This window comes from Lygodium microphyllum, chromosome 7, assembly GCF_053477565.2.
Source record: "Lygodium microphyllum isolate KBCC chromosome 7, Lygodium_microphyllum_v1.1.10, whole genome shotgun sequence".
Taxonomy (NCBI): Eukaryota; Viridiplantae; Streptophyta; class Polypodiopsida; order Schizaeales; family Lygodiaceae; genus Lygodium; species Lygodium microphyllum.
The window spans coordinates 25414827-25434487 of NC_141141.1; the positions used below are offsets into that span (position 1 = coordinate 25414827).

At 41.4% G+C, this 19661-nt stretch overlaps 1 protein-coding gene across 1 annotated transcript; it reads right to left on the reverse strand.

Annotated features, from left to right (window-relative positions):
* Positions 1 to 18668: 18668 nt before the first annotated feature.
* LOC148033278 (pentatricopeptide repeat-containing protein At4g18520, chloroplastic-like) lies at positions 18669 to 19262 on the reverse strand. The gene has a single exon (XM_087680897.1). The coding sequence runs from the start codon at positions 19260 to 19262 to the stop codon at positions 18669 to 18671; it is 594 nt and encodes a 197-aa protein (XP_087537023.1).
* Positions 19263 to 19661: the final 399 nt, after the last annotated feature.

Sequence of the window (19661 nt, forward strand, 5' to 3'; positions counted from 1 at the left end):
AGTCTCGTGGAAGTCACGCAGCAAATCCCGTGGCAAGAATGCAGATGTTACTTGTCACCATTGTGGGAAAAAGGGCCATATTAGGCCACAATGCCATGAACTATGCAATGAAAGGCGCAAAGATAAGGGGAAAGACAAAGTGCATGACAAGTCTTCTAATCGTAGCATAGTGCCTGTAAAGTCCAGTGTTAAAATTGAAGAGATCAATGTTATGCAGCCTGAGGATGTTGATGATGATTATATCCTTGTAGCTTCTTCTAGTTCTTCGCAGATGACAGTGATACACTCTATGTATACATAATGTTGGCTCTTGGACTTAGGTGCGTCCTTTCATGTGACACCTTGCCGAGAGTGGTTTCATTCATACCGTACTGTTTTGGGTTATGTGCACTTGGGTGATGACAGCTCTCTTGATATTGTGGGCATTGGTGATGTTAGGTTGCAGTTTCCTTTTGGCGCAGCAGTTTTGTTATGCAGGATGTATGTCATGTATCTGCTTTGACATGTAGTCTCATGTCAGCTGGACAGCTTGATGATGCATGTTATCATATATCTTTTGGAGACTCTACATAAAATATCACTCATGGCAGACTTGTGATTGCAAGAGGTGCCAAGGCTGGCAGCCTCTATCCCTTGATTATATCCACTTCTTCTCTTGATCATGTTTTATCTGTGGGTTCTATCCCACATGTATCTCTTTGGTATGTCCGTTTGGGCCATGTGTCGTTGAAGGGAATAAAAATTCTTTCTGGTTTGCAGTGCTTACTGCCCCTTGATTATGCATGTTTTAATTCATGTGAGCATTGTCTCTATGGTAGGCAAACTAGGTCTATGCATAAGAAGTCTGGTAGGCCACGCATGAGCGATCCCTTGGCATTGGTACATTCGGATGTCTATGGGCCCATGCCTTGTCAGTCTATGGGTGGTGCAAAGTATTTTGTTACTTTCATAGATGATTTTTCATGGAAATTTTGGGCTTATCCCATTAAGCTGAAATCCGATGTCTTGGCTGTGTTTCAGAGGTGGCTTGCATTGGTTGAGAACCAGTCTGGGTATAGGCTAAAATGCCTAAGGATAGATAATGGGGGTGAGTATGTCTCACGTGCTTTTGAGCAATTATGTGATGAGAGGGGTATTAAGTGTCAGTTGACCACCCCCTACACCCCCCCAGAATGGTTTGGCTGAGCGGATGAATAGAACCATCTAGGAGTGTGTACACAGTATGCTTAGCCATACAGGCCTGCCACAAAGCTTTTGGGCTAAGGTAGTTATTACAGCTGCACATATCATAAACAGATCACCTTCTAGGGGTTTGGATTTCCAGGTTGCAGAGGAGGTATAGACTGGAAAACCTCCCTCTTATGCGCATCTCCGTGTCTTTGGATGTGAGGCATTTTGCCATGTGCCCAGGGACAAGAGAAGTAAGTTGGATCCTAAGAGTGTCAAATGCATTTTCCTTGGTTATGGGGATGTAGGCGACATGGGTTACCTTCTCTGGGATCCACAGGCGTGGAAAGTCATCTGCAATCATGATGTAGTCTTCTATGAAGACAAGATGCATAGGCAACCTGAGAGAGTTGTTGAGATCCATAGGGTCAAATTTCAAGAGGAGCCGAGGACTCCCGCACAGCCAGTTGGATAGCCTACAATTGTAGCATATGCTCATGGTCAGGGTGTTGGATAGGCAGCTGGGCAGGCAGCAGAGCCTGTTGTGAGACGGTCTACTAGAGACAGACGTCCACCTGATAGTTTTTAGCCCTCGATGCATTATGTCTTGGTTACAGATGCAGGCGAGCCTTTCACTTATGATGAGGCTATGCGTATGGGTGACAATCACTCCTGGGAGAGGGCTATGCAGTCTGAGATAGGCTCCTTACATAAGAATGAGACTTGGGATTTGGTTTCCTTGCCTAAGGGCAAGAAGGCTTTGCCATGCAAATGGATGTACAAGTTGAAAAGTACCCTTGGACACCTTAAGCCGGCATACAAGGCTAGATTGGTAGCAAAGGGTTTTAAGCAAGAGCATGGTGTGGACTTTGATGAGGTCTTTTCTCCTGTGGTTAAGATGACCACCTTCTTGCGCTTAGTCTTGGCTTTGGTTGCTCAGCTTGACTTGGATTTATACCAGATGTATGACGGCTTTCTTACATGGGGACTTGCATGATGAAATTTATATGGAGTAGCCTAAGGGCTTTGCAGAACCTGGCAGGGAGCACCTAGTGTGCAAATTGAATAAAAGACTTCATGGCTTGAAACAGGCACCTAGGGAGTGGTACCATAAGTTTGATGCCTTTATGCAGTCACTCTAACATATTACACGACGCAACGAACAGAATCTGAGAAAGAGATAGAGAGTACACAACAAATAAGAGGAGAATCAGTAAATTCTTTAACTTCAAACAACTGATACAAAGATGGCTTTGTCCACCCGTGTGCTTCCACTGTGTGAAGCTTAGATGGCGATCTAGACAGAAGATAGGTGAAGAGCTTAAGGCTAGCTGGAACAACAACTCTGACTGGGTGAAAGATGAGTGAGTGATGGCTGCGAAGGGGTTTATCTTTTATAGCCTGCGAAGGTCGTTAGATCGGCCTGCTCCGACCTACCATATGAGCCTCCACTAGTCGGCCAAGGAATATTCCAGGAAATATTCCCTTTACCATCAGGCCGTCGAGTTGCTACCAACTTAACCTCTCCGTCTAACCCAAAGATTAGACCCACAATGGTCACCTTTTTGCCATCCGGTCACATAGACCTCATCTGATATACAAGTCAGGACTCCACCAATGTCCAGTCTCACACTTGGCTTTTCCTCATAATGGGGGCCTTACAACTTTGAGCACCATGGATCATTGGTAGCACTTAATGAGGGTGGGGCATTGATCATATCTAACACCCCCCCAATGTCCACCCATAGGTGAACTATCTCCTCGGCCCAATGCCGAGTCTCTGAAGATGAACTTGAAGCAGATCCTTCGTAAGTGCTTTGGTAAAGATATCTGCTCCATTCTCCTCTGTTGGACAGTAGACCAGTTCCACTATCCCATCCTCTATCAAATCATGCACATAGTGATACTGGATCTCTATATGTTTGGTGCGTGCATGAAACACTGGATTTTTGGCAATGGCGATGCAACTCTGATTGTCACATCTCAGCATAGTTGGTTCTTCATCCTGCACTCCCATATGCCATAGAATCCTTCTCAACCATACGGCCTCACATGCAGCAAAACAAGCAGCCTTGTACTCTACTTCGGTAGAAGACAATGCCACTGTTGGTTGCTTCTTACTAATCCAAGAGAAAATTCCTGAACCCAAAGAGAAATAATAACCAGAAACTGACTTCCTGAAATCAATGTCTCCTGCCCAATTTGAGTCACAGTTCCCCACAAGAGAAGTTTCGAAACTGTATGTGATACCATAGTTAAGAGTTTTCTTCAAGTATCTGAGCACCCGCATCCCAGCCTTCCAATGACTCTCATGAGGTTTGTTTGAGAACCTGCTCAAAACACCAACAGCAAAACTGATATCTGGTCTAGTGTTATACAAGTAGATCAGACTGCCGACCAACCTCCTATACCTCCCAATGTCTGCTAGTGCTGATGTCTGGTCTGGTGTTACACAAGTAGATCCTCCTATACCTCCCAATGTCTGCTAGTGCTGATGTATCCTCGACGGATAACTTTGTATTCACCTCTATAGGTGTAGCTATCTCCTTGCACTCGGTCATGCCAAATGCCTTCAAGATCTCCCATGCATACTTCTTCTAAGAGATGAAGATCTTTCCTGGCTCTTGCCAGACTTCAATCCCCAAACAATAGTGTAGCAAGCCCAAGTCTGTCATTTCAAACTCAGAACTCAAAGCCTTTCCAGTTTGGTTGATCATATCTTCATAGTCACCTGTAATAAGAAGGTCGTCCACATTAAGGACAATCACTACCATCCCTGTAAACATACAAGTTAACATCTGAGGCACATCTTTTGAAGTTTAGGTTTAAAAAGAACCTATCTATCTCTGCTGGTACCATGCTCTGGGGGCTTGTTTCAGCCCATACAATGCCTTTTTCAGTTTACACACTTTGTTCTCAGAATGGGGGGCCTCAAACCCTAGTGGCTGAGCCACATACACCTCCTCCTTGAGGTCACCATTTAAGAACGCTGACTTAACATCCATTTGGTACACTGGCCACTTCTTGTGGGCAGCCACTGCAAGTACCGTGCGAATAGTGGTCATTCTGACAGTTGGGGCAAATGACTCTTGAAAATCAAACCCTTCAACTTGTGAAAATCCTTGGGCAACCAGTCTAGCTTTGTACTTTTCTAAGGTACTATCAGCCTTGTACTTTACCTTCCAGATCCACTTGGTGGCAATAACCTTCCGGTTTGTTGGTCGATCCACTAGCTCCCAAGTGTCATTCTTCATTATGCTGTCATACTCCGTCTGCATAGCAGCCTTTCATGATGGATCTGCAAGTGCTTCTTTTAAGTCAGTTGGCTCCTTTACTTCTCTCATAATCTCAACCATCAAGGCCATATTGAGTATGTGAGCAGAAGCCCTCCTTTGCTCCTCTATTCTCTGAGACCTCCTTAGTTCGTCTGCCTTCTCCTCAACAGATGCAGGCATAGGATTATTGTGGTCATAGAGCTGCTTCACCCAGCGCGGCAATGGATTTTCCGGTGGGGTGATGTCAGGTTGGTGAACTTTTTCCTCATCATTTGAAGATGATGCTTCCTCCTCCTTAAGGATAGGGAAAGCTCTCGGGACAGGTTCATAGTGGACTACTTCTTCGCTTGATGATAAAGTGGAAGAACTTGCCTTCTCCTCCTCCACTGTATGCGGCTTCTCCTTGAACACCACATCACGGCTCGCGATGATCTTCTTTGCCTCTTGGTCATATAATTTGTAAGCCTTCTGCTCATCACTATAACCCAAGAAGATACATTTTCTGCTTTTTGGTTGTAACTTGTTTCTCTTCTCATCTAGAACATGTGCATAACATTCACATCCAAAAATTCTGAAATGTGAGACAGATGGTTTCTTACCAGTGTAAGCCTCATGAGGTGTTTTTCCCTTGAGAGCCTTTGTATAGCTCTGATTTAGAATGTAGACTGCAGTATTAATAACTTCAGCCCAAAAATGGTTAGGCAATCCCTTGCCCTTTAGCATGCATCTTGCCATCTCCACAATGGTGCGATTCCTGCGTTCCACAACACCGTTCTACTGAGGTGAGTGAGGCGTCGTCAATTGACACTTGATCCCTTTGGTCTTGCAAAAGCCTTCAAACTCCTTTGAGTTGAACTCACCACCACCATCTGTTCTAAATTTCTTCACACTTTTCCTTGTTTCATTCTCAACAAGTATTAGCCATTCTTTAAACTTACCAAAAGCTTGAGCCTTATCACGAAGGAAGTACACCCACATCTTCCTACTGTAGTCGTCGACAATCAACATAAAATAAGAAGATCCCCCCAAGGCCTGTGTAGGCATCTTACCACACAAGTCAACATGCACCAACTCTAGAGGAGCCTGTGCTCTATTCTTGCTTTCTTGTGGAAATGCCTTTCTCTGTTGCTTGCCCATCATACAAGCTTCACATGGTTCCTTCAATTCAGTTATTGTAGGTAGGTGAGCAACCATACCTTGCTTTTGCATCTCCTTCAATACTGCAAATCCGATGTGTCCAAACCTTTCATGCCAAAGCTTACTTGTGCCCACTCCAGCGGTGGCTGTAAGAGCACTTAGCTCATACAGGTTGTTCCTTCTTTCTCCTTTGCCAACAATTGTGCCAGCACTATCAATAATTTCTACACCTGTCTTCTTGAACCTCACTTTATGACCAAGATCAGTTATGGCAGCAACTGATAAGAGATTTCTCCTGATTTTGGGAACAAACAACACATTTGAAAGCTTTTTGACTTCACCATTTGCAGCAACAAAAGAAATAGTACCTGTGCCCGCAGCAGGGCATTTAGCATCATTTCCAACCATCACAGTGATGGATTCTTGTAGAGGCTGGATAGAACTATATAGACCTTTCTTGTTGGTCATGTGACGGGAGGCCCCACTATCCAACACCCATGAGTCAGTGGTAGATTCTTCTTGCGCCGAGGAGCACACTTCCTCAATGGTCGCCATGAATAACTCCAACTCCGCTTTAGCCGTATTGGCTGTCTCTTTCCCTTTACTTTTAAGGGTACCATTCTTTTCATCTGCCTTCTTGACATGACAATCTGCAATTGCATGTCCTTTCTTCTTGCAGTAGAAGCACTCTCCTTGAAACTTCTTCTTGCCGCCCTTCTTCTTTTTGTCACCATCATTTTTTGTGGAGAAAACACCTTTGCCTTTTGCATTGGCAGAGAATGCAGCATCTCCATTGTTGCTTCCTTCTCGGGCTTTCAGCCTCAACTCCTCTTCCATTAATAATGCACAAAACTCCTCAAAAGTCAAAGCTTGAGGTCTCACCTAAGTATTAAGGGCAGTTACTAGTCCATCAAACTTTTGTGGACAAATCCGAAGACACCTCCGAGCTAGCTCTTCGCTAGTCTTTTGTATCCCAGCGCCAGCCATCTGGTCGCGCAGATTCTTAATCCGAGTGATGAATGCTTCAACCGTCTCTCCTTCAGCAAACTTCTCCGCTGCTAGTTGATTCTCCAAGTTTTGAATCCTTGTTTGGTTTCGTGTTTCATACTGACTCCTTAGTATATTCCAAGCCTCTGACGCTTTGGTTGTATGCTGAATCAGAGTCAAAACACTGTCAGAACAGCTTGTAACTAAGGCACACAATGCATCTGCATTCCTTCGTTTCCAAGCTTATAGAAGATCTGCATTCGTAGGAATCATCACACTAGGATTTTATGGGTCGGGGTAGGCTGTGGTTCTGTGTCAGTCCCCAGCACAGTCTCCAGAAGCTCATAAGAATCAAGGATAGTTGTAATTTTGAACTTCCACAAGGTGTAGTTTGTACCATCTAACTTGCCTTCGCTGAAGGTTGGTGGACGAATCCTCAGTGTTTGAATAGCCTGTACAGCAACACCACCTCCTGCACCGCTTTCGGAAGTCGACATAGTTTCTCTTTGCTGTTGAAGCCTTTGCCTCTTGCACGCTCTCGAATCTCTAGAGCCCCCTGGGCTCTGATACCATGTAAAATATTACACGGTGCAGCGAACAGAATCTGAGAAAGAGATAGAGAGTACACAACAGATAAGAGGAGAATCGGTAAATTCTTTAACTTCAAACAACTGATACAAAGATGGCTCTGTCCACCCGTGCGCTTCCACTGTGTGAAGCTTAGATGGCGATCTAGACAGAAGATAGGTGAAGAGCTTAAGGCTAGCTGGAACAACAACTCTGATTGGGTGAAAGATGAGTGAGTGATGGCTACGAAGGGATTTATCTTTTATAGCCTGCGAAGGTCATTAGGTTGGCCTGCTGACCGACCTACCATATGAGCCCCTTTTAACTCCCTTACCACGCAACTCAATGCAATGTGCCTCGAGTTGCTACCAACTTAACCTCTCTGTCTAACCCAAAGATTAGACCCACAATGGTCACCTTTTTGCCATCCGGTCACATAGACCTCATCTGATATACAAGTCAGGACTCCACCAATGTCCGGGCTCACACTTGGCTTCTCCTCATAATGGGGGCCTTACAACTTTGAGCACCATGGATCATTGGTAGCACCTAATGAGGGTGGGGCATTGATCATATCTAACAGTCACAGAGCTACAGTAGGAGTGTATGGATCCGTGTCTTTACATGAAGAAAGCCCGTGATGGTTCTTTATTGATTTTGGTACTCTATGTGGATGATATGCTAATAGCAGGGAAAGCTCATGATGAGCTAGATTCTCTTAAGGCTCAGCTCAAGAAGAGCTTTGAGATGAAAGATCTGGGGTAGGCCTCTCACATACTTGGTATGCGCATTAGACGCGACAGGCACAGAGGGAGTACATTCATAAGGTCCTTGAGCGCTTCTGCATGTAGGATGTAAAGCCTATTGGCTGTCCATTGCCTTCTTATGTGAAGGTATCACATGTAGATTTTCTGCAGACAGATGAGCAGAGGGCTGAGATGGCCAAGATTCCCTATGCATCCGCACTGGGCAATCTTATGTATGCCATGATAGCCACTCATCCAAATATTGCCTTTGCAGTAGGTGTTGTGGAACGCTATTGGCTACACCTAGCAAGAAGCATTGGGATGTCGTGAAAGGTATCATGAGATACCTAAAGGGCACTACAAATATGTGCATATGCTATGGCAGCAAGGATACAGGAGTCGTGGGGTACACTGACTTTGATTATGTAGGACATGCAGATAGTGGGAAGTCCACTTCCGGCTATGTATTCACCTATGCTGGAGGTGTTGTTTCTTGGATGTCTAGGGTGCAAAAATGCACGGCCCTTTCTACTACAGAGGTCGAGTATGTTGCAGCCACTGAGGCTTGCAAGGAAGCCATTTGGTTGGGTCATTTGGTTGCTGACCTAGGTGTTGATGCTATCCCTACACTGCATTTAGATTCTATGAGTGCTATTCAGTTAGCCAAGAATCTGTCTCCCATCATGTGAAGATGAAACACATTGAGGTGAGGTATCACTTCATATGTGGGGTCGTTGAGGACAAGTCTGTTGACCTTGTCAAGGTCTCAATTGACTAGAATCCTAGAGATTTTCTCACGAAAAGCCTCTCTACAGAGCGCTTTGCCTTCCTCAAGAGGTTGATGGGCGTGGGATGAGATGACGTCTTTCCTCATCCTGTTGTACATGTGTACATGTTGTACAGTCTTTTTTCCTTTTTTTCTTTTCACTCCTCACTAGGGCAGATTCGCCTTTAAGTGGGAGGTGGTTGGGAGTAAAGGCGCCTTCGCCTAGCCGCCCTTGTATTACTACACTGACAGTCACCACCACTGCACACTACAGGTGGTGGACGCCCGTCACCATCACTTTATTCTTTATTCTTTTAGTGACAGTTTGAATAAAGGAAGGCCCGGTCACACATTGTGACTGTTGGAGTTCCCATTTCTTATCTCTCTCTTTCTTGCTCTTGCTCTTCCGCCATAGCTCTCACGTGCAAGCTTCGATCCTTCTCACCTTTCACTTATCTCTATTTGTGTCCCTCATTTCCTCCCCACTCTCACTTAACGTATCTCATTGCAAAGACAATCAAAGATAGAAAATAAAAAGCTTAAAAAACAACGATATTGAAAGAAATGTCACCCACCTCTCTTTATCTCTCTCTCCCCCCTCTCCCTTTACTTTACTTTCTTAACCTGCTCTCACATTCTCTCATTGTTTTCCTATTTCTCTCTCCCTCTCTCTCACTCTCTATTCTTTTCTATCTATCTCTCTTTCTCCCTCTCTCTCTCTATCTTCTTTTCACTCTCCTCCTTTTTACCTCACCCTTCTTTTCTACCTCCTCCTCATCTCTTCCTTCCCTCTCCCTCTCTCTATTTCTCTCCCCCTCTCTTTCTTTCTCTATTTTTCTTTCTTTGTTTGCAATAGATTTGAGTCTTTATTCTATTGGCATGGTCAACACTGCTTCATTTATTCTTTGACATATTTCCAAAGTCCCTTCCAATAGAAGCATTGATGAATCTTTTCAAAGGTTTTAAACAATCCAATATGTCCTACCAAAGGAGAAGAATGCATCTCCTATAAAATTTGAGATTTAAATGATGATTGAGGGGTCAAGTATACTCTCCCTTTAAACCAAAGAAGTTCATTTTTCCATTTGAAATTGAAAAATTCATATCCATCATCTTGTTATAATTTCTTCATAATATTGGCTTTGTGCTCATCTAAAAGATATTCTTCTTGAATGTGGTGGATCCAATCCTCATGTATGGTAGAGATGCTAGAAATAGAACATGCCCACATCATGGATAAAGCATTTACCACTACATTATCCTTGTTTGCCATATAAGAAATCTCAAAATCATATCCCTGAAGTGTAGCTAACCATTGTCTTTGTTTGGGAGAAAGATTTGGCTGAGAGAGGAAATACTTCAACACACGATGGTCACTCTTCACCTTAAAATGGCTACCATAAATGTAGTGGTGCCACTTCTTGATCACATGAAGAATGGCTAACATTTCATGCTTATAGATGTGGATTTCTCTTTCTTTATCATCCAACTTCTTACTTTCATAAGCAATAACACCATGGTCTTGGCATAAAATAGCCCCAATACCTCTGCCACTAGCATCATTGAATATAATGAATTCCTTGGAAAAGCTTGGGCACACTAAGATAGTGCTAAAATGAGTAGACTTTTCAACTCATTGAAACTCTTAGTGTCTGTAGCATCCCAAAAGAAAGCTTCCTTTTTCAATCTATCAGTAAGAGGAGCTGCTACATGGGCATAATTCTTGATGAATCTCCTATAGAAAGAAGATAATCTAAGAAATCCTTATAGTGAAGTAGAATTCTATGGTATGGGCCAATCCTTGATGCATTGGACCTTCTTTATATCGACCATAATTCCTTTCTCACCAACTATATGACCCAAGTATTCTACTTCATCAGCCATAAAAGTACACTTGCTTTTCTTTGCAAAAAGTTTGTGTCTTCTCAAGGTAAGAAGGAGTTATCTAACATGCTTCAAATGTTCATCTCTTCTCTTGCTATAGATGAGAATATCATCAAAGAATACCAATACTGATTTATACAAGAATGGCTGTAAAATCTTGTTCATAAGAGCCTGGAAAGTTGCAGGTACATTTGAAAGTCCAAATGGCATAAATAGGAAGTGGTAGAGACCTCTTTCTGTTCTAAAAGCTGTCTTGTACTCATCCCCTGCTTTCATCCTGATTTGGTGATATCCTGACCTTAAGTCAAGTCAATCTTAGTAAAAAAACTTACATCTTTAAGGTCATCCAACAAATCATCAATGCAGGGGATTGGCTACTTGTTCTTTGTGGTTCTCTTGTTTAAGTCTCTATAGTCAATACACATCCTAAATGACCCATCTTTCTTCTTGGCAAGTAGTACAGCTTCTCTTTCATACTTGGATAACCTATAAGGAGGTTTGTTGATGGGTTTAGTGTCATGCATTAAATCAATAGGATGATCACTTCTCGCTGAGGAGGTAATGATGTAGGTTGCTGGAATATGTTCTTAAACTCTTCCAAAAGTTTACATAGACATGGATCTTGCTCCTTAGGTGAAGTAGATTGCTGATTTTCATCTGCCTTTGATAGAAAAAGTGTGAAAATGCAAGGCATAGCATTCATTTCCTTCTTCATCTTCTTCTTGCAGATTATTTTCACTTGCTTTCTCTCCATGCCATTAAGTTTTGCTTGCTGCCCATTCCAAGTAAACTCCATGAATATCTGATTTAGATCCAAAGAAAATTTTCCAAGCTGTTTAAGTCAATCACAAACAATGATGCTATCAATAGGACCCATATCTAGAACAATCAAGTTTGTCATAATAGTGCAAGACTTTGATAATTCAATAGGAGTCTGTCAGCATATCGCTTTGTTCGACTCTTGAGCACCATTAGCCACTTACACCTTCAGTGGGGCTTCTATTTCTTAAGGTAGTAACTTCAGCTCATACAGTGATTTGGCATTGACAAAACTGTGTGTTGCCCATATCAATGAGAATATGGGTAATCTTTGAATTTATAGTACCCTTAATCCGAAGTGTACTTTCACCTTTGCAACTCATATAGAACATAATATGGGCTGATAAGAAACCATAGAAGGATCGTTGATCCACCAAGATCAAATGGACCACCTGGATCATAAAGAAAATTACTAACTGGCTCTAATTCCTCTTGTCTGTCCGTCCTAATCATAATGCTCATGCATCTCATCATAAGTAGGAATTGCCTCTACTTGCAAAAGATTTCCTTCTTGTGTCCCTTCTTCATCAAAATCTTCAATATTTAGCATATTAGACTTTGCCATATATCCTTTGCACTTCTACTTGTGCTCAAGAGACCATTTCTCCCCACATTTATAACATAGACCCTTGGATTTGTCATTGGGAAGTGCCTTGTTGCTGTTGTTATTGGGATATTGCCTAATTGCGCCTTCAGCCCTTTTTAATTCTCCTTTTGGATCAGCATTATATCTGAAATTATTGCCCTGTTTTGAAGCATATGTTGTAGAATAGGTTGGAACCTTGCTGAAAATATTTTGAAACTTATTTTCAGCTTTAAATCCCTCTCTTTGTTGGTTGAACTGTTGTCCAAATCTCGTAGGCTGATTTGATTGATAATTCATTCTTTTTTTGGGCTGAAATGAAGTCAAATCTCTTCTATATTTCTAGCTGTACCTCTTAGCATATTGAATGGCTGCATGAACATTTGTAGGCTTGGCTATCCCAACTTCTATTGAAAGGTTTGGATCAAGACCAAAAGTATATTTGTTCAATTTGGCTGAATCGAAAATGCCTTCCATATACATGGTAAGGTTTAGAAATTGGCTGGAATATTCCCTCACAGTAGAATCCCTTTGCCTAAGATCATACCATTTCCTTTCAAGCCTTTCCTTCTCCATTGGTCACACGAACACTTGGATCATGGTTGATTTGAAGTCCTCCCAATATTGAAAATTTTCTCCAATCTTGCTCATGTATCTCCACCACATATGTACATATCCCTCTAGGTGTAGGGTTGTATAACAAATCTTTGATTGATTGTTGCATGGGTAGAGAGTGAAATACATTTCCAATTTGTTGTCAGTGAAGGGTTATCTCCTTTGAAATTGGATACATTGATCTTGTCCTTGTATTCCTTGTCATAATGATAGTGTTGCCCATTATGGTTGGTACATCCAAAAGACTATGATCACTCATGGCTTGCTGTCCATGATCAGGGGTAGATGAATGCTGTCCATTTTCATTATTTCCAAAATATTGACGTCCAAACAATGAGTTACCTTGTGATTATTGGTTATGAGTGGATATCCCATGTAGCAACCTATCTTCATGATCTTCAGCATGCCTGAAACTGTCTCCTTTCCTTGCTTTATCATGTGCATACTACCCTTGATCATCTCTTGCATGATGAACTTGAGTATGTTGAGAACCAAACTCTTTGTAGAAGGGATGACATCCATGTACAAACTCATTTATGTCATCATGCAAGGAATAATTTTGATGTCCTTTATCTCTTGAATTAGTAAATTTTGGCTTGTTTCTATTCCAAGAATTGGTATGAGGCTGAACTATTTCATTTACCTTAGAAGGTCCTCCATGTTCAAAAGTGGATGGTATATGCTGATGGGCTTTTTTGAACCTCACATTGCCATGAACAATAGGCACATCTTCAGCATGGGAAGGTAGATTACTCTGCAATTTGTTACCCAAGTTGCTGAATATTGTGACCAGTTGTTCAAATTTGACATCCAACCTATGGTTTTGTTGCTCCATGTGTGTAATCATCTTACCAAACTTGTCATCCATTGAATGGGTAAGTTTGATTAGACATTCATTCATGTTAACAACTTGCTTTGATAGCTACTGAAACTCATTGGAATCATGAGTAACATTTACTTCGGTTCTAGGCTCATTGTGATGAGCAACCCTTGGCCAATGGACCTCTTCATTAGTGGTACTATTGCCCATAAATTCTTGTCCCTGATTTGTGGGCCATGGTAGGGTTAGCTTCAGTATGGTAATCTTCTAAACCATCATGTATGTGCTCCAATACCTGCTCCTTCTTGTTCCTAGCCATCATGGAAGTTGTAGTAATTCAGGATTGCCTAACAAAGAATGGTCAATAATCGAAGCTATACTCTTCCAATCTAAGTGCTTGATAGCTCTAAAAAAAGCTAATAACATGTAGATATACAAATTTACTAAGGTAACAAGTTTGGAAGAGGTATATGATTGCTTCAGATCAAAACAGTGTACCTTGTCAACCTATCCAAGTGTTGTCTACAATGACCACCTGTCACTAAAATGGCCAAAACTTTTGAACCATTGGTCCAAATGAGGTGCTTTATAGCTAGAATCAAAGTTAACTTTATCAATCTATGTGATGATTATAAGAACCAATTTTTCAAAACAAAATATCCCATTTCTATAATTGATTATGTATGATTGTCCAGGATGAGACAACAACCTGTAATAACTTGTAAATTCACTGTTTGGACCGTGGTTCAATGCCTTAGGTCATAGATCATCAAGAACCACCTGTGGGCAGTGAAGTATAACCTAGAGGCTCAATCATCCACCTAGAATCAACTTCAAAGTACTTGTATACATGTATATCTGTTCAAAAATGTCACAAATTGCCCTGTTTGTACCATAAGTCTTCAAGTCATCCACTCTTTCGCAAGTGGTCTTCCATGGTCCACCACCTGTGGTGAGGGATAAAATGGTAGGATAGGCACCTAAATGGACTTTGAAACTCTAGAAGGTGTGCAAAGTTCCTTCCGGGCTAGGTTGTGCATCCCTACGGAGTCATAAATAGCAAGGGAGTGCCACCTCACTATTGTCTTGCTATCTTGTCCGGCTTCAACCTTTTTCCTCGGTCGGAATATACATGGCAGAGCTAGTTTTCTAACAATCACGGCATGATATGCATGGTTGAATCAAGATTTTACCATTTCATGATATGCAATAATTGGAAGGTAGAATGTATGTAAATGAGGATGAGAAAGGTTTACCTGTAGTAATCAGTGACTCATTGATTTACTATGCTCACCTTTTACAAATTTCTGGGGTAATCTCAATAGATTGAATCAAAAAAGACCCCAAAGTTAGAGGTTTAACATCATTGAAAGGAAATTGCATGGGTTTAGGCTATGGGCTGATCAATCAACAATGCAAGGAGTAATGATTCCATCAATTGCAATGGGCTGATTTATCAATCAATTCATGCTTGGTAATCATGATTCATTCCCACAATACTTGAGCATTATGGTTCAATCAATCAATGTTGAAAGTGAAGCTCAATACAAGAGTACTCTACTTAACCTCTCCTTCAGCAATAGGAAATGCAACAACAATTGAATGAGGAGTTGGAGAGATTAAAGAAGAGTAGTAGGAATACCTATTTCAATGATTGAAGAAGAAGACATTGCTTGAGTCAATCCTCAATCATAAAGTTTGATAGACCTTCTTCTTGAATCCAACAATTGATCAAGAGAAGAATAAACTCCATAATCCCACACATTAGCTCCAAATTTGATCCAAGAATAGAGTTTAGATCAAGTCTTTAGCTCCAATGAGTTGAATATAGATGAAAATCCCTTGAATCTGAAGCCTCTTTGATAAAGATTACAATGAAATTCTTCAATCCCTATCATACTTGTAGTTCAAGAGAAGATTAGACTTCAATCTTGAATACATTGCTTGGATTCTTCAAAATCTTGAATGCTTGAATTAGAAGAGAGATCCCTGGAGTGATTTAGAGCAAAAGCCCCATGAAATGGGAAAGAATAATCCAAGAATTGGATTCTTAAAGCTTGTTGCCCTGTTTTGACTCCATAGCCAACTATTCTTGAAGCTTCAAGTCCAAGAATGGATCAATGTCCGTCCCTTGAGTGTTGAGGAAGCTCCAAGAAGCTTGATAGAGTTAAACCCCCTTGATCTCTTGAAGAAATTTCAAAAAAATATCATTGTTGTCATACATCTGCCATAGCCAGGGTTTGAGAGGTCAAGAATGATCAAGAGAGTGAGAAATAGGTATGTGTGCTTGCTAAAACCCTTGAAGAATGACTATCAAAGCTTGTTAAGCCATAGCCAAAGCTTGTATTGGCTGAAATTTTTCGTGAAGGAGGGGGGATGTGTTCAATGCAAACAGTGCAAACACATCCTCTTGTACTAGAAAATGAAAGTGCTATAAGCGAAGCACTAAGCTACTTAACTGAGAGCTTATACACTAAAGAATCATGTCTTGTAGGTCATTTAAGCCATTGATGGGCCTGAGAGAAAGGAGAAGCCAAGATCCACCATGAAAGCTTGAGGGAAGCTTGAGAGAAAGAAGAGAGAGACACTGGTCCCAAAAAGCAATCAAGGTTTAACTCTTGTAATCCCAGTTTAAGCTCCAATAAAGGTCAAGAACCTTCAAAATAGGCCTCACTTGACCACGACCTGCTATTTCAATCAAGAAGCTCCATCTTCCTCAAGATTTCCTTCAAGAAACCTCCAAAATTAATCCCGACTTGTTGCAAAGAACTCTGACTAGTCACGGTTTAAACTGTACCAAACCCAGTGACCAAATCTTGGTACTCCACTTACCTGCTACATGTCCCTATGACTAAATTCTCCATGAAAATGACTCTTCCCATGGATCAAAGTCCATGCTGTGATACCAATTGAAATGAGGGTTACCACTTCAAAGGATATTTACACGAAGACTAACAAAAAATGCTGGATAACAAGAAATGTTGGAAACCATAGCTTGCCGTTTCTTAATTCAAGATGTCTTACAACTAAGAATTACAAGAGATGTTGAAGCCATGGAAGCTTGAGCATCAATTGATGATGCTGTTGTAAGGAACTCACCCCTTACAATGGTGGGGAAGGAAACACCTTCAAGCTCCAAGAAGTGGAGATGTGAAAAATTATTAAAAGATGATTTACATTGGCACCCTCTTGCCTTTTCTACTCCAGTCCAAGATGGGCTGATTTCCTAATTAAAGCAACATGAAAATTTCTTTATTACACAAAATGCACCCACGTCTTTCTCCTATAGTCATTGACAAGTAATATAAGATAGAAAGATCCCCCAAAGCTTAGTAGTCATCTTATTTTAGAGATCAGTATACACTAGCTATAGAGGAGTCTTCACTTGATTTTTATTCTATTCTAGAAGTGATTGCCTTTGTTGCTTGCCCATCAAGCAAGCTTCATATCTTTCCTGCATTTCATCGAATTCAGGTAAGTGTGCAACTATCCGCATGTTGTCGAAGGGTTTTCAAAAGCAAAGTCGTGACCACGGAGGACCTTGTCTAACTTCAGGATAGAAGATCAATCTAGCGAGATCAGATTCAATTTGAAAGCTCAATTTCAAATAATATGAGACATACAATCAGCTACATCTAATTGGGAGCATCTCCAATAAGCATCTTGACAAAAACTCTTGTCATATAAACAACCTGTCTCTCCCAAAGGAACAAAGTAATCTGAAGTAAGATCTAAGAGGTTGGAATAGGTTCAAGATGACATCTTTGTATTCAGGTACAGAAGAGTGATTTAACGGCAAATCAGACCAGATCCATCAATGGTTTCTCAGGAGTTTTGGAAGTAATGAGTGGTAAACATGCAGGTAATTGTCAATTTCGCACAATTCCAAAGGTTTTACCCAATTGTTTAAGCCTTTGTGAAGCAGAACTTGGTTGCAAGCAGTGGAAGATTACTGTAGAAAGAGTGTTTAATCAATACCAGAAGTAATGCGTCAATCAGCATCATTGTATCAATCGTTGGCAGTTATCATCTGGAAGCAGAATCTGTTATGGCTGTTCAGTAATTTCCACATCATAATCTGTCCTTCCTTTTTCTTCCCCCAAGCACTTTGCCAGAATTCTGCCACTTAGAAGTGCAGATAGCTCTGAAAGAAAGAACAGTGAGCATAAAGAGGACTTCTTTCTCAACAGGAGTAGCATTGAATTTCAGGATCTGGAAGCTTTCGAACAATTTTGGACCATTTTCCACACCATGTCAAAGTTTCCTTCTCTAGTGTAGAATTACACCTCAAAACCGTGTCTCAAGACTGCCCCGCTCATGAATCACAGAAAACCTGACAAGTAATGGTCTCTGCACACCACGAGCACATAGGAAATCTGCACATGTGAGGTGTGAAATATCATGAGTCACTTCAAAGAAGCCCTTTGCGCTGGTACCTCTGGCGTGGACAATACGTTCAGGAATCCTCTACTAATCAGCAGCAGCCAACAGAGGAGAAGAAGGAAAGAATTCCCAATTCTGCTGGGATCGTAATTGATAATCCCCCAGCTGCTTTTTGAGATTAGACCGGGTAATAATTTTTTAACGCACAAACTTGGCGTCCTCTCCTTATTAGCAATCATCTTTTTTCCCTTCCTGATCACTCTCCTCCTTTTTTCCCAGAAAAGCGACCTCCTCCCACAATAGCCTCCTCCCCTGTTTCACCGTTTTCAACAATTTGCCGCCCACCTCCAGTAATTCCTGTGATAAGTGCATTCCATGAAACTATGTCTTGAACCGGAAGCTTGCTGAACACCTGCCGTGATTCTGTAAACAAGCCACAGCTGCTGTACAAAGTCACAAGTGTGTTGCCAACATGAAGCTCTTTATCTAGTCCCCTTTTGTATATCTCTACATGGAGTTATCGGCCTGTATATAAAGCGCCTAAGGTGGCACAAGCTCTCAAACAAAGAGCAAAGTAATGGCACCCAAAGACACACCTTCCACTACCATTTGTTTAAAACTGTCTAAAATTTCTTCACCAAGCCCATGCTGAGCATAAGATGCAACCAATGCAGCCCATGACACTACATCTCGAATAGGCAACTGATCAAACACCTCTCATCCAACTGATCCACACTTTCCATACATGCCAATCAATGTGTTACCAACAAAAATGTTTTTTTTCCAGCCCTGATTTCCTCAACTCTGCATGTATTTCTTGACCTGTCTCCAAGGCTCGAGTAGTATCACAAGCTTTTAACCAGAGAACAACTAGGACAGTATCCACAGATATACCCTGCTCTTTCATTTCCTCAAAACATTATAAAGCCAAATTGCCCTCATGGTTATCAACATATGCCTTTATCATTACAATCCATGAGACAATGTCTTTAATAAGCATTTTGTCAAACACTTTTCGCCCTTCTGCATACAAGCCACATCTGCCATACATGTCTATCAGCATGTTTCCTATTAAAAGATCTATTTCTAATCGTGATTTCCTGATCTCAGCATGGATCTCTCGACCTGCTTTTATGGCTCCTCTACTGCCACATGCTTTCAAGCAGATAATAAATGTGACAGCATCTGCAAAAATACCACGCAGCTGTAGACGTTGGAAACATTCCAGTACTTCCTCATTGAGACCATGTTCAGCATATCCTGCAATCAATGCAGACCACACAACTGCATCTCGAATAGGTAGTGCACAAAAAATTTGGCATGCCTCTACCAGTGATCCACAATTGATGTACATGTCTACTAGTGTGCTGCCCATGTACACATCTGTTCCAAATCCCCTAGTAATTACTTCTCTATGTATTTGATAACCTCTTTCTGGAGCTCCTGTGATACTAGATGCCTTCAAGATGGAAACGAATGTGATGGGATCAGGGCTGCAACCTTCAAGTTGCATTTGTTTAGAACATTTCAGTGCCTCATCACCAAGGCCATGTTCCACATATGCTGCAAAATGGCCATCACTTGATTTATAATTTCAGCATATATTTGCACTATTAACAAATTGATTGCAAATGCAGTTCACTGATCTACTAGCAAATCTGACCAGATCTATGCCCGAGGCTTTATAAATCCAGGTAATCAGTGTCTTGTCTGCTCCTCCTGATGCAAATCTTTTACCATCCCTTGAATAGGCCACACAATACACGATATCTTTGTGCCCCTTAAGACTATGAACAACAACCCCTTACAAAGTTTGAATGTACAAGCTTAGTCTTTCTTCTTCCTCTTCACCTCCATTGCAAGATCCAAGGTAGATAGTAATCAATCTTCTAGTGCTTCTGAAACTGAGCCA